Below are 16178 nucleotides of genomic sequence, written 5' to 3'. Positions count from 1 at the left end.
CAAGTAGGACTAATTTAGGTGGGGTTATGCTAAAAATGTTTGAACTAAGTTATTTTTGCATTTCTCGCATCAAAACAAGTTCAATCACAGTGTTCTGGCACAAATGCGTTTTAGGACGACATATATGTATTTTTTGCATACCAAAAGTTTTTCCAGACTTCACCAAATTTGGCTTCGGATGATCGTCAGACAAAGCTTCCTGAGCAATATTAGAGTGTGTGGATTTTTCCTTTTCAAAAGTCGATCAGTGGCAAAGAGTCAAAAAACAGGAAATGCGATCACCCGTTAGCAACACTTCATTCACATTTTGGGGGGAATTTACTATAATATTAAGTAAGAAAAAAAAAGCTTTGCTGTTTCCAATGATTTGTTTGTTGACTTTCATAGAAGAGTGGACTGCTGGTCCTTGGCAGAGATCCACAGAGCCATCGAGTTTATTTTCTGCTCCTTTTCTTTGAAACGGACTTAGCTGGAAAGCATGACTAGTGTTAGTAACTATGTTACTAACACAATAGTAACATAGTGTTACTTGTGTTACTATTAATCAAAATAAACTCCTTTGATCACTTTGCTCCAGCAAGAAGAGCTGTCTGATGAGACGTCTCAATTATGCAACTCGGAGAACCAGGGTTACAAAAGTAACCTAAACTTATCTGTAATTAAAGCTTGTGATTCATGTGTAGAGCTGAAAAGCGTATTCAGTTATCATCAGCAAACATATTTATGCTTCTTCCCGCTTCTATTTTATACCTTAATGAATTATTTTTGGGCTTTGGAGATTTTTTTCTGCCATTTTATATATAAATAGGTAATTTAATGAGAAAGCAATTTATCAGAGGTTTATCCTTACAGCTCCCAGCCTTTCACTTCTATGTTAAAATGACTGTATTTTTAGCTGTACTGCAATATTGATATCATTAAAGTATGAAGCATTAAAGTTTCAGTCTGCTCTGCCTGAGCGATTCCTGCTCTTTTAAAAAAATAATTTTAAAAAAGATCATATTATAAAGACCTTTAAATCTCAGGTAGGAAGGGTGGATGAGAGTTTAAAATTCCCCCTCAGTTTCCACAAACCTACTTTTCTTAACTTTTATAATTTAAAAATGAGCATCTAAGTTATTACAAGCTCTAGTCAGTGCGGTTTATTTTGCCTCTGAATTTGTCCTCTTATACAGACTTATTGCTGGAGCTGTGTGCAGATATTACTTTGGTCTGAAAAAAAGGTTTAAATTGTCCTGTATTACCATAAAAATAAGGCTGAATTTAACATTAATCAGTGATAAACAGTGGACCAGGTCCTTCTATGCAAAAGTATAATCACAAATGCCAAAATAAGGATGAAATAAGGATTACAATGCAGTGATTTACAGTATATTTCTGTTCTTTGTTATTCTGCCAACATTTATTTTTAATTATTTGTTCTTTACACAGTTAATTTGAACATACAAGAATGCACGAAATAGGAAATAAGAATGAAAATCCTTCACAAACACATCCTTTAGTGTAATAATAGGTTTTTATGTTAATTTCAGCCTCCGTCCTGTTCACTCACAATACGTTTTCTGTTTACCTTCACTTTCCAGGCCACATTAATCCATCTTTGTGTGCTGTGTATAAGAGGCTTTCGGCTCCTTCACCCCTAAAAGTAGAGGTGTGTACGCTCTGTGCTACTTAAAAGCAAAAACATTTAGTAAGAGGAGGTGAAAAGTGAATCTCTGGCAGCTTTAAAGCAGTTCACAACCTCCTGCGGTGGATTTTATTTTTCCAGGCTTTGCTCTGTTTTGTTGGCTTGTCAATTGTGAGGGCCAACAAGGCCGAGGTACTCCGGGTGAATCTGGAATGAGTCAGGCCATTTCATTGTATTCATCGGAGAGAAGCTGGAGGGATTTAGTGCTCCTTGAGAAAAATAGAAAGCTCTCCGGAGAGCTGGACCTGGGCGTTCGAAACTTTTGGCTGTGAGCAGCATTTTGATGGGTTGTGCTCTTAGGAACAGGCTTTTCCTCCCCTTCGGTTATGTGTTGTTATCCTGTGCTGTGCTGTGTGGCCGCTGATTACTATGCAACACTGCTTGGACATCTGAATCAAGGTGGTCTGTGTAGACAGCACAAGGCTGAGTATCATCATGTGTTTTGTTTTGTTTTCCACTAAGAATTAAATTTTATTACTCAGTTAGCCCGAAAATGTTTTAGGTTTTAAAAGATTTTGCAGCATAAATTGCAATACTACCCATGTTGTCTTGTTTTGTATCTGTGCACTATAGTCACATCATTTTAATCTAAAAAAATCTCTTGTCCCTGGTAATAATTATCCCCAAAACCAGTGATCCCAGTATATGTGAATCAGGATTACCTGATCTTCATCATGATGAGCTACCCAGAGGCATTCATCCAACAGTTAAACAACTTTTGTAAAATCCTGTAAAACTAACCACACCTATGAGTGCTGTCTCAATACGGAGAGATCATTAGAAGGAGCTGACTGTCATTTATTGATATACAGAATTCAGTTATGCTATTTGGCGATTAGTCTCGGATGGACCATCGCAGCAGAGTGAAATCCCAGCGGTGATGGGAATTGCAAGACCCCCCTGGAGTCTAGATGCCAGTGGTGATGAAGATAAGATGGAGTGAGCAGGTGGGTTGCACAAAGCACACTGCAAGGGAGAAAGAAAGATGAGGAGCGGGATTATAGCGTGGAGACTGATTGAAGATACAGAAATGATGTCGTCGTTGAGTTTTACAGTGTGGGAAAGTGGAAGTGATGTAATTAACATACTAGCAGCCAAACACCTGGACAAGAAGACAGATGAGTGAATGCAGATCTTCCTTAGTGAACTTGCACACAGGCTTCATTTGGGGATTGCAGTCACACCCCGTTTAGTAATTCTGCCTCTTAGATGTAAAGGGATGTCATATCCACAGTCTGAGAAGACAACTTTTCAGTTTTCAAAACTTCACAAAGTCCTAACGGGGTTTAGCTGACATTAGAGTTTTCAAGAGGATTAAATTTCAAATTAAAATGTTAAAATTCATCATGAAAAAACAAACTGTTTGTTTTTACCAGCAGTACTGTTGCAGTTCATGCCTGACTGGGCTGACATATGCAGTTCTGTGTTTAATGAACGTGCAGTAAGGAGCGGTGAATAATCAGAGGATAACGTTCAGCATGTTTAATGCTCAGAGACTGACTGTGCTCTGAAGACTGCTGAATTTGAAATATCTGTCTCGCGTAGTGTTTTATATTGAGTGTGGATCAAATAGCTGAAAATAGAGCCATCTATAAATAAAATATGGTCGAAAAAGATCTTTTTATTGCTTTCATCTGCAGAGAGAGAATCTCTCTGACAAGTTTATTATTCATACACACACACACACACGTACGGCACATGTGCCCGCATTTTATTCACAGATTTGCATCTTCGTGAGACGTCAGCTCACCAGGAACTCGTCGTTCAAAGGTTTATTATTCCACCCCCACTCCACAGTCACCAAAAGAGTAGAGGCAATGACCTTGAAGCCAAAAGAAGATGTGAGCATGTGTGTGTGTGTGTGTGATAGACATAAAGATACAGATCTCATCTCGGCTGGTTCTGCCGTCGTGACAAACGACAGCTCGACCGCTGGCACCGCACCTCGGGCTGCCGGTGGAGGAATGATTCCGCTTTACTCCAGCTATTCATTCATCTTCACCCTCCTTCTTCACTTCCACGCTTGATCCTTCTGCCGTTTCCATAGTAACCCCCAAAACCACCCCCACCCTGGTTAGCAGTGAGAGAGAAGCATGCTGGGTAATTTGACTTCACCTAAAACGTTTCTCCTCGGGGACTTTTCTGTCCTTGAACCATTTTTCCTTCATCATACACCAATTTTCCTGCCCGAGGTGGACTGAATTAAGTATTTAGCATATAAGACGTTTTCAAATATAAGCTCATCTGTTTGGACCGTGTTAAAGGATCCCATATCTACAGACGTAAAGTTTGTTAAATTTCAGACATTTGTGCATATTTACTATGTGATGCTTTCAGGGAATGGACTAAAGAATATGTTTACATTTAAACTGTGTATAAAAGATAGTTGGCGAAGACTCAATTTAAACCTTTTAAATCACAACTTGCTTTATCCTCCCATTTGAGCTAAGGTAAAAATTCAAGATCAAAGATTAAGAAAGCGGCGGATTAGAGGAGTCGCCCCCTACTGGCCATTAGAATGAATGCACTTTTAAGGACTTCCATTCCTGACCTCAAAGCCCCATCTGTGTTTTATATGCAGTCTGCGGTTTTGAATAAGTATATTTGTACAGTTATGATTTGCAGTGATATTAAATAAAAAGTTGAAAAGTTACTATTCATGGTATTATGTATAACAGGGGCTTTGTATACACATATAGGAGATATTATGGTAAATGGCCTGTATTTGTATGCTGCTTTACTTAGTTCCTAAGGACCCCAAAGCGCTTTACACATTCAGTCATCCACCCATTCACACACACTGGGGATAGGAAGCTACATTGCCCTGGGGCGCACTGACAGAGACGAGGCTGCCGGACACTGGCGCCACCGGGCCCTCTGACCACCACCAGTAGGCAACGAGTGAAGTGTCTTGCCCAAGGACACAACGACCGAGACTGTTGCAGCCGGGGCTCGAACCAGCAACCTTCCGATTACAAGGCGAACTCCCAACTCTTGAGCCACGATGCAGACTGGGAGCATAGTTCTCCAATATTGGCTTCTCTTCATCGTAGGTTTCTTAAATATAGGATCAAATTTCCTTCGCCTCACATGAAAGGTCTTGAAGAATCTGGCCCCATGCAAGCTTACTTATGGTTCCTAGACCATTTAAAAGTAGAATGGGAGGCAGAGCCTTCAGCTTTAATAATAATAATAATAATAATAATAATTACATTTTATTTATAGGCACCTTTCAGACCCTCAAGGTCACCTTACAGTAACACGGAAACATACCATAAAAACATAAGAAAAATGTATATATAGCAAACATAGTAAGATAAAATTTAGACATAAACAGTCATAAAAGTATAAAAGCAAATATAAAAACTGAGCAAGGTAAAAATGGCCCTCTTCTGTGAAACCAGCTCCCAGTTTGGATTTGAGAGACAGACACTCTCTCTATTTTTAAGATTAGGCTTAAAACTTTCATTTTTGATAAAGCATATGACCATATATATGGCTGTTATTCATAACAGACAAAAAAGTAGAGAAACATGGCTTGTCTCTGCCTAGTAGCCTTTTGAGGTCTAATTGCAATGATGAATGTGGTTTATTTGATAGAGTTGTCTAGAATATGAAGTGTAGTTTAGCTGATAGTATTCACTGTGTGTATTGTAGAGCCTGAATTTGAACACCGTGTTCGAAACACCTTTACAATAAGAGTCGAGGAACTACAAGTATTTATATTTTCCACGTTCAGTTTTCTTTTCACAAAGTACCGTGTACATCCTCAAGGCCTACCAAATGCACTTCCTTTGTCTTATAACATTCGCAAAGTGAATTATTTACAGGCAAAGTTTGGACAATAATCTCTGTTGATGACTTGTTCAGTTTCTTCTTTGAAGCTTCTGAGTGTCGGATCTCTGTGTCACTGACGGAAACTCCCCGGCAGCAGAAGAGCGAGAAGCAAAACAAAAAAAGCACCTTTGAGGACACAAACTGTCAAAACAACGCCGATGTGTTTTCTCAGTTTAGAAATCTAATCTTTGAATTTCTCAGCTCAGTTCACCTGTTTACTCGTTAACACTCGCTGGTGGTTACAGAGAAAATTCTGCTGATGTATTTTGAATAAAATCGTCTCATTCTGAATCACTGATCTGAAGGCACAAAATCACCACAGCAATAGTTTCTTGATTTTCAATAAGAACACAACAAAGGTTAGTGTAGTATTTTTCTGTTTTCTATTGGGAAAACATTTAATAATTATAAGCTACACTTATAAACTAATCCACACAAATAAGCAGCTTCTAACTTTTAGCTGTGGGTCTGTGGGTCTAAACACAAGCAGCAGAGCACTTGTCCACAGCAAAAGCAAACGAGGAAGCAGTGCAGTGGTCAGCAATGCTGACTCACAGTAAGAAGGTCCAAGTTGGACTTCATCATCTGGCTTTTCCTTGTGGCGTTAGCCTCATGTTGTGTGTCCTCTCACAGTACAAAGACATGCTATTAGTGGGGTTAGGTTAATTAGTAATGATAAATTGCCTATGAGTGTGAATGGTTGTCTATCTCTCTGTGTTCGCAATGCAGCAGACTGATGATCTGTCCAGGGTGTGCCCTGCTCCTCACCCAGTGGTAGCTGGGATAGACTCTAGATCCTGATAATTTTATGTTTTCCACTCTATAGTCCTCACAGGACTCTGTGCAGTCCTGTGAAAAACTAAGTATAGCCTTACTGCTTCTATAGGAATTAAAAGTGAAGGAAATCATATGCACTTGATTAATTGACGAAAAAATGTAAGTCTGATTGACTTTGCCTTAAAAAGCATCTTGAAAATAATCACACAAAATAATCAATCTTAAATTTTCAAATGGATAATAGAGCCGCGCTAGCGTGGACGTAGCCTAAGACTTCTACTCCGTTACATCGCTTTTTTTAATCTTAAATGTATTTTCACACAGGTATAATTAAGATCTGAGTAGCTTAAACATTAACCTTAATAAAATTTAATAATCCAGTGATGAAAACATGGTGTGGCTTGGCATTATGAGTCAAAGCCGCTGAATGTGGCCTTGAATTCCTTTTTTTCTCTTCTCTTTCAACGTGCATTACTGTTTAATATGTCAACGCTGAGGCTGTTTATAAAAAGGTCTTTGGTTTGCTGAGCAGGTTTAGATCGGCACCAGTGAAAACACATCAAGTGTTAAGCTGCGTAAAGTTGATTGAAGAACTTAAGAGCAGCGCTGACACATAACTGCTGCTGTGGCGTGTTGACAGATATTTCAGTAAGAGAAACAATGGCTTTAAATAAAAAAGCTCCCCTGGAAGCATCTACTGGAGAAAAATCGAGGAAGAAACAAGGCTTATGTTGTTTCATTACAGTTTTAATGCTCTGAATGACTCTGATGGATTGGGCTTTCACATTTTTCAGGCAGTTAAAGACAACTCCAGGAAAGCGAGAAAAAATGTCACATTGCAAATGTTTTGCTTATAACTCGAAAAATGTGGATTGTGCAGAATTGTCCACATGCTTCTATTTTCACTCCCTCAAACAAATCAGCATTTTGCTTCATACCAAAAACCCCTTTTTCTGTTATTGCGCTTTATTAGCGATATAACTTAACTCAAGTGCTGTTCAGAGAAACTCTTTTTACTGCACTACCTTTGCAAAAAGTTTTCAGACAGACTTTTTTTGTCGAGATGGGGGGAAAACAGAATTGAGTCATTTTAGAGAACGCTCTGTATTCCCAACCTCTGTCACTTCAGCTCCCCCTCACAAGATTTATGACTGAAAAATCCCTTTTACACATCTGTTATCTTCTTCTGCTTCTGTATTCTTCATCACCTCTCGCTGCCTCCCCCTCTTTGCCTTTCTGTGCCGGTGGGAATCCCGGCTGTGACGCCAGAAGCTGATGCCGCAGTAAAGCACCGACTCTGTTGCTGAGGCTTTGATTCAGGATGCTGTAGTGCCCTTGATGTGTCAAACAATTAACAAAAAAAAAAACCTGCAGTGAGAAGGGTAGAAGAGCAAGCTGAATCACGAGTGCGGTTTAGACTCATCACACACGTGGCTCTCTTTCTCCTGTTTGCCCACCTTTTTTTTCCTGGAGCAAACACGGCCGTCAACAACATGTAGCTGCTTATTTCATTGAGTCAGGCATTTCCAAAATATGAACCATGTGTTTGTTAGCCTCTCCCTTCCTCAGCTGTGACCCCAGTCATGCTGCGTTACGAGGCCCAAATCCCCCGAGTGGAAACGTCAGCACAACATAAACAGCTGACCTTCTCCTTACACGTGCAGATATGCAGAGTCGCAGCCAAGCATCAGGAACTGCTAGCAGCACACGTGTTTCCTGGGAACTACAACATTTTAACTGGAGAATTAAACCTTTAGATGGAGATGGAGATGCTTCAAAGGGCATTTCTGATCACAGTGGTATGAACTGTGTGCAAACATGTCTCTTTTTCCCCTATATTTGCAGAAAGGTGACTGGTGTATGCCCGTATGCTTGCTCTGCTGCTGCTGTAGTTACCGAACCCACATTATAGAAATCTACCTTCAAATTCACGTGTCCAGTCATACTGCAGGCCCATTATAGCTTTAATATACAGTTAATAATACATCCTTTTCCATCTGGGATAAGTGTGGTCAAAGTATTATGGAATCTTGCCTCCTTCTGGTAATTGAGGACAGGACAGTTCAAACTGAAGACTTATTCAACTGTCCGTTAGACATTGTTATTCTCAGTTATGCAGGTGCTTTTGCAAACATAATGCACACAGTCTGAATTTTTTATCTCCTGGGTGTGAAAACTCACCGTGACAGCAGACAGCAGTTTGTTTTGCTTGTGTTAGCCTTCACATTAATTATGTCACACCTGGAAAGAGACAAAGTGGATGTGTACGTTTGTGTGTGTACCTGGGTGAAATCTACAAAACTGTCACTGAGGAAAGGGAACGAGACAATGTGCATTGAATTTGAGCATGCTTGGATTCAATGTGTGCGCGTGCATTAATCTCCATCTCTCTGCAGCAACTGGCTTTCCAGGACGGGTGAGCAATTGCTAACCTCATCATTAGTGTGCGTGCGTGTATCTCTGTGTTTGCATAAGGATCATTATCTCGTTGTTAAATCCAGAGACTGTGAATCTTGCTTAGACTTCTTTAGTGCCAGAGAGAAGACGAATTCAGGGAGAGAAAGAGCAGCGGTTTGTACATATTGTGTCAGAAATAAGTTCAGTTTTGTTACTGAAGCAGGAAACTGTGACTGCAAACAGAAACACTGTCATTCAGCACCACAATGTCATGGAGACATCATTAAATCCCAACTGTAAACCTCAGTAGCCAGCATCAGCAGCCGGGGACTGGACCATCAGGGCCTCCGGTCTTGACTGCTGTCCGATACACATTTGGGCTGTGCTTAGCCAGGCCCCATGGGCTAAGACCACCAAGCACTCTCCCTCAAGCTTCCTACCCAGGTCTTGTTCCAGTGTGGGGTCATCCTCTCCTTGGCAGGGTAAACTGGTCCCTTGTTATTTTAGCTTTCACGGGGACCAACATAAAAGCCCATGGAATGACAGAAACACACAAACCTTTCCACCACACTGAGGTGATGAGTCACAGGGGAGCATTAGGGGAGTGGGAGTTTAGGGCGATGGGTTGAAGAGAGAGCTGTGCATAAAAGCAAAGGTGTCAATTTGCCGGTTTGATCTATGCCCTTATCCTCACCGGTGGTCACGAGTCTGAGTAATGACTGAAAGAATAAGATCACCAATATAAGCAGCAGAAATTAGCTTTCCGTTAGAGACGGGTGATGAATTCTGTCAATCACCTCAAAGTGGAGTCGCTACTCCTCTGCATAAAAAGGAGCCAGCTGAGGTGAAACATTCAGACATCCTGTGTCCTCCTGTGTCTGGGCATGTTCTGCTGGGACGAGGTCCCCGGGTGCACCCAGGACACGCTGGAGAGATTACATCTTGTGGCTCAAATGTTAGCATCCTAACATAGTAATTGATGGAACAAGATAAATATTATACCTGCTAAACATAAGATATATTATCACTGTCACTGTGAGCATGTTAGCATGATAAGGGTAGGCTTAATAGTGCTACTTTATTTAAGTACAGCCTCACAGAACTGCTAGCATAGCTCTTGTCATAGTCTTGACTCTTGGTATTTATTCCTCTTAAATTATTTCCTCACTGTTTCATCCTCTTGTGTCAAATTCATTCATGTGTCTGTATTTTCCCAGTTTACTTATCACACTTCCTGCTTTATTTTGAAACGTAGTGTTCTTTGTGCTTTGTTTTAAGTTTTTCTTCCCTGGTCTCATCTTCTGTGATTTAGTTCAGCCGTCTCAGTCTCCCTAGCTGTCTCTCTGATTGCCCTTCAGTGTATATATAGTCACTGCCTCCCCTTGTCTTTGGTGAGAGTGGCTGCTCCGACTTGCCCCTGTGTAGTTTCTTGCTTTATATTTCAGATGTTTGTAGTTTTCATTATTTCCTTGTTGGACTTTATGTTTTGCCTCTTGTAGAATTTGAAACCAGTCAATAAAGGGTTTACTTTCTGCTTTCACATCTCTGCATTTGGACTCACCTCTAACACTCCACACGGTCTGAATCATCTTCAGAACAGAAAACTTTATTCATGTTTTCACAAGAATAACGAGTTTCCATGTGCTGAACTGAAAAGTGAAGTACTTAATTTAATATTTCATCTGGACTCAAACTGAATGTTTAGTTTTAGAGTGAAAAAAGCAACATGATAACACCTTACAGTGAAAGCTAAAACTCACATTTTAGGATTAAATCTAACATTTAAGGCTAGATAAACTGGACTTTATTGGCAGTGGAAAATTCCATGGCCCATTCTTTGAAAAAATAAATTTGTTTCTACTGGTACGAATCTGAGAGCGCAGCTTATACAAGCAGAGCATGGGTCTTTTTACTCAGTACTGAGGGCTGAAAAACTATTAGGACACCCTTGGAATTTAAATATATTACAAAATGTAAAATGTTGGCTTTTGGGGAGAAAGAGATGTGTGTCTGTTCAGTCATAAACACATAATGTGGACATATTTGAAAGTCCAATCTGTTCACAGAGGGGAACATAAAGCAGAGGCTGGTGACGATGAGTGAGTGAAAGGACCAGATAGTCAGGTCTCATTCTTTACGCCGCCCTTCCCCTCCCTCTCTTCCTCCCACTTTCGCCACCTCCTCTCTGCTCTTTGTTTTCTGGCTGGTCACTGAACTCCTGCTTGAAAACAGGTGATCTCCTTTCTGTGAGCAGGGGGAATGTGGAGGAGAAAGCTGCAGATTTCTGGCAAGACTAAGAGGTCGAGCAGAAAAAGCATTGTTGTGTAAGTCCACTGGGCCACAGCAGGCTCACTCTGTTTTATTTTTTATTTTGAATTTGAGCTAAATTTGAGTGAAATGTATAGCTGTATGTGGCAGTAGGTACATTTAGAGGGGAACATGTGTCTGTGCTGCTCAGAAAGGCAGGTAAGGTAGGTGTGACTGGTCTGGTGCGTGTTCTCGGTCAGAAAGCAAAGGGCTGCTGAATGTGTTAACTTATATATTATATTAGTTACACTGAAAATAACATATTTTCATCTATTCATCAAACAGTTTCTGCTAATCCAGCATTTAGACAGAGTTGGCTTTATTTAAAATTTTATTCACGGATGCTTTTGACACAGTTTTAATCTACTGTGAAGGAAAACTGTAAATAATATTTTTATTTAAGACCTTAGTCACACAAATCTGGTCTGTAAGTACGTTCCAACTATTTACATTCAGTACATTGAATTTTAATTTTTGTGACACTGATGTCAAATTCACAAAACTCAACTTGTCAAATATGATACATCAGGCATTAAGGTAATGACCTTGTAAAATAGCAGAAATGTTATTAGTCTTGTAGTTAAGACTCCAGGCTCTGGAGGTGACCTTGTAAAACCTAATCTGCCTGTTTAATAACAGGTTTCTCTGTCTGCGGGGGTGAAGGAAGTGCACCGCAGGTGATTCACACTTACCTGTTTATCAGTGTTGCTACTGATATTTTGAATACAAACTGAAACAGTTGCTAAAGGCTGTTCAGAGCAGAGCGTAACACCAGGGCTGATAAAATTCAGCAGAACAAAAACTTTAACAAGGTACAGAGTTAGTCTTTTTATCTTGGCCCGGTTTACAGTTGGTTTTCAAGTGCATCCGTGGTTATCAGATCACAAGTGCACAGTGTTAAATACACGTGAAAATATCCATTAAGACACATGGTGATCTGATACCTGAAACCACTTGCTAAGCCGGTCCCACCAAATTGCACTTTGCTACTCATAAGTGACAGATAAGCCACTCAGTCGTTCCTCGGTTCATTGCTGTACTCTGATTTTTTCCTCAAGTTACAATCATTTCTGTCTGCAGCAGTTCAGTCTGAAACCAGAGCTCCCAAACATATTTTCTCTCTGAGCATTACAGCGCTCTAAAGACCGTCTTAAGATGCTTTTAGGAAACTGATGCCTGATGTATAATCGACGTGTGAGTGAGGCTGAATCGCAGCAGACAGAGAGAAGAAATGTCTGCTGTAGCTGTGTGTGTGTAGTTTCAATGCTGTTGGTTCTGTTTTTATATCCACTCATCTGCCTGCATCTGTTCTATTTACAGCTCCGAGTATCTGCATTGTGACTTGTTTTAACTGTTCTCTGAACTTTGTTAAACTAACTGGTTGTCAGGGGGAAAATGTGCAAGAGAGAGAGCGAGAGAAGGAAAGGTAACCCAAGAAAGAGCCTGTACGGCGGTGAGGATGCTGTGGTTCATCTTTAACTGCTGGATCTATTTCTCATCATTGTTTAGTTTTAACAGCAACAAAAAATGAGCATTTTGGCTATTTATACACTCGGACTTTTTGTGTTTGCTTATGAACAACAATAGAGGAATACTGCAACAGCCATCAGAGGAAATTTAACAGTAACGCATTCGAACTGTCAAAAAAATAATGAAATACTTATGTGGGGGGAAAAAACTTACTGTAACCTTCATGTCTTTCATCTCAGGATTGATGTTTGAAACTTTATAAATTGTCGTGCATTCATGTCAACTTTGAAAGAGCAAAAATTTGGTTTTAGCAGGTGTTTGGATTGATTTTGAAATTCAAACGGGTAGGTTTGTGCATCTTTACTGGACACAGATGTCTTTGTCTGACCCCCGTGATTTTAAAGCAGGAGTAAGCAATGCTAAACCAGCAGATAGACATAAATGTTAAGAGACTTTCAAGAAATGGACAATTAAAAAATGCATAAAACTTCCTTATTAGCGTTAAAAGAAGATGCCAATAGATAAATATCTCTGCAAACGTTAGCCAGGTGAAATAAGACCAGTAATTGCAGGTTTTGCCTTATTTTAAATTTGCAGCTTGTTGTTATCTTGCATCTTCTCAGATCTATTGTCTAAAGGCTTTCTGACACTCCAGGCAACGTTTTCCTCCAGAGGCTGTCTTTGTTATTAACCTACAGGTCATCTTAGCATCCGAAATATCCACACTGATCTCCATCAGCTGTTCAACTGCTGCTGAAGGCAGTGCTGCAGTCTGTTAGTGTTATTTCAGTGCATGGCGCTTTGGCTTCCTGAAGGAACTGGTGATCACATAATGGAGCAGAATATGTTTTTCTAAATGCTACATCGTTGGTATGATTAAAATCATTCATCATTAGTTAAAGCCTGATATCAACAACACCCATGTGTTGTCTGCACATTCAAAGCTTAAGAGTTTTTATTCCTGCGTGCTATCGAGCTTCATTGTTGTGCAGAAACTATTAAAAACACATCAGTGTTGCACTGGGTGACATGTTTCTTCATTATCATGAACACATACACTGGTTTATAATGGTTCAATCTCACAAACACACCATCCTGCTGCCTGAAAAACTCACTAGAGTACCATGTGTACATTAATGCGATGCAGATAATAGTCTCCAACAAAAGCTCCATTTCTTCTTGTTTGAGAAACATTTGCTGAAACCTGCGGAGAGCAGCTGTTTTAGGGCTACTAAGCTCTTTTTTTTCTGGAAAATGAAATGATATATTTGTGGGTTGTTTTTAAAGGCTTGCGTCTTCAGTAGGAACCATTGTCAGCTTGAGGAGGTGATTCTTTCTTCTTGTCAATGTCGGATTTATTGACAATAAGAAAAGATAAATAAGAAACATTCTTATATGTATACATATGTTTACTACTTTGATGCACACTAACTGAAAGTCTGACTCTGAAAGAGGCAACATTAACATTTTTTAATAAATTTTTATTGGGGTAATACTTTAATACTTAGTTCTGGAAATGTAAAATTAATCCAGTATCCTGTCTTTGTCAGCCTACACTCTCTTCTTCACCTCTTCTTTGAACTGTTTTGAATGGTGGACACCAGGTATTTAAACTCATCCACCTTCACTACCTCTGCTCCTTACATCCTTTCATCTTCACTGAACATAATCAACAGTACACAAAGTTAATATCAGTAACACTGCATTGCCACTGGGAGCATGTTTCTATGGTAACATTGGCATTTCGGTTTGTGACTTGACTCTTAAGCCCTGCACACATACACTGTAATTGTCGCTTCATAGCTGGCTGGTGGCTGATGGCCATGCCAGGTGTGCAGTTGTCTAGATCCCCTTCAAATATCAGTCACTTCAGTCCTGCACTCTACGGTTGAGAATATCAGGAACTGCCCACTTTGCCTCTGTAAAGGGTTATTTCTCTTGTTGTCACTAGAAGTTCCCGGTAGTTTCTTCTGTTGAGTCACCACCGTAGTGTCTCTATAATATTTTATTGCATTATGTTGATCCAGATAGAGGAGTGCTAAGTCATCAGCTAACGCAAGCAAGCTGAATCGAAAAGCTGTACGGGTGCATCACCAAGACAGAAACGTATTAAATAATAATAACAAACAGCGCAAATGTGGTTGAAAGGTCACATTCAGTGGTTTAAACTGACAGAGGTGAGGCCTAGCAGACAGCTATAGGCTCTGGTTACCTGACTCAGCATCCACTTATCAGTCAAAGCAGAAGCCCCGCTAAAAAATATCGTTTTGGAACTAAATACAAGCTGAAATTGTGAGTTAAATAATGTCACCCCGTGGAGTTACACGAAAGTGAAACTGCTGGCGAGCGGTTGATGGAGGTTGCTGGCTGTTGCTACTGTAAATGAGATCAGTCACAAAAAGGTTGCTGCATCAAATATCTCCTTGTTATTGTTTTGGTTGCTACAGACCGGAAGGCGAGACTGCTCACCTGCAAAATAAAAGCTGTGCCTTATCTCAGAGAGCAACGTGCTGCAAAAGATGCCAGTTTTACTTTGAGGATGAATTTGTTGCACTTTTTTTTTTTTAGTTGGAGATAAGTTGGTGTCTTCCATACAAACTACAGGAGACGGTGGCAACCAGTTGCAACCAAAGCAACTCTAAAGAGGCTTTTGGGGCAGAACCTCTTGGGAACTAATCTCACCTACTGACAGCAAACAAGCTGTCAGTAGGTGGGGGGGACACACATTTTTTCCTAGCAGCTGCTTATCATCAGGGGACTGACTGGTCTTTAGGCCCGTGTGGATGAGGTTTTCACAGCTACCAGTGGTTGCCCGGCAGTTGCCAACTGGTTGCTAACTATCTGACTGGAGCTTTAGCTATAGAGACCAAAACGTTTCTTTGCAGCAGGCTATAAACATGTTTATTTGGCTGTAAAGTTGGGAGAGTCTATGGAGACTGACCCATTTTTGGAGCAGAGTTTTTGGACGTTTTCCATGAACTAAAAGAAGCTTTTTTGTGTGTTTTCAGATGATTCTGATAGTTTTTAGATTTGTTTATTTAGTTATTAGGATAGAAAAATTCCCAACCCATAAAATAATTGGAAGATAAGTCAAAGAGTTTAAAAATGTTGTAAGTGTCAGTCAGCCTCTGTTTTCTGTCACATTTCCAACTTGAGACTTTGTAATTAAACCAGACCAGCGTGAGTCCTGTGCAACTGTGAAAATAAACGTTCCTCTTACACGATTAGCTCCAGGCAGCTGCAGCATTTTATATTTCTTGCACAGAAGTCGAGCAAATGATGCAATTACAGTGATTGAGTGGTTTGTGCGCTACTTGCCAAGTTCCCACAATAACAAGTTCTGTAATTTTAACGTTTCCCTCTCTCTGTCATCCTAACAGCCGCTCTTCTCTTTTCTTCCAGGGCTGAAAAAACAGAAGTGCTGAGTGAAGATCTGCTGCAGGTATTAATGAGTCTTCATCGAATCTGTGTGTTTGTGCGAATGCTTTTCCTCTTTGGCTCGATAGTCACTGCTTCTCACAAGAAAAATCTCACAAGAAAAATCATTAATGGAGCAAAATATTCAGCATGCATGAATTTTTTTTTAATATATTTTGTTATTTTTAATGGCTTTCTGAACTGCCTTCGGGCAACATTAACGAACGCTGAAATTGAACCTCTTTGCGAGACAAAAAGCGAAACGTCCTCGCTGATTGATTTGGGG

At 40.0% G+C, this 16178-nt stretch overlaps 1 protein-coding gene across 4 annotated transcripts in view; it reads left to right on the top strand.

The window, feature by feature from the left end:
* Positions 1-16178, top strand: part of LOC120722983 (rho GTPase-activating protein 44-like) — a 98686-nt gene that overhangs the window by 43280 nt on the left and 39228 nt on the right. For 3 of the 4 annotated variants that reach the window (XM_040014200.1, XM_040014198.1, XM_040014201.1), the window contains exons 1-2: positions 5009-11022; positions 15878-15917. In XM_040014200.1, coding sequence (XP_039870134.1) covers positions 10958-11022; positions 15878-15917 — 105 coding nt within the window. In that variant the 5' untranslated portion in view covers positions 5009-10957. Of the gene's footprint in view, positions 1-5008; positions 11023-15877; positions 15918-16178 lie in introns of those variants that run through there. The other variant, XM_040014199.1, reaches the window with a different exon arrangement.

This window comes from Simochromis diagramma, unplaced genomic scaffold (genome assembly GCF_900408965.1).
Source record: "Simochromis diagramma unplaced genomic scaffold, fSimDia1.1 OVJJ01000669.1, whole genome shotgun sequence".
NCBI classification, from domain to species: domain Eukaryota; kingdom Metazoa; phylum Chordata; class Actinopteri; order Cichliformes; family Cichlidae; genus Simochromis; species Simochromis diagramma.
This window is presented reverse-complemented; position numbering and strand designations above follow the sequence as displayed.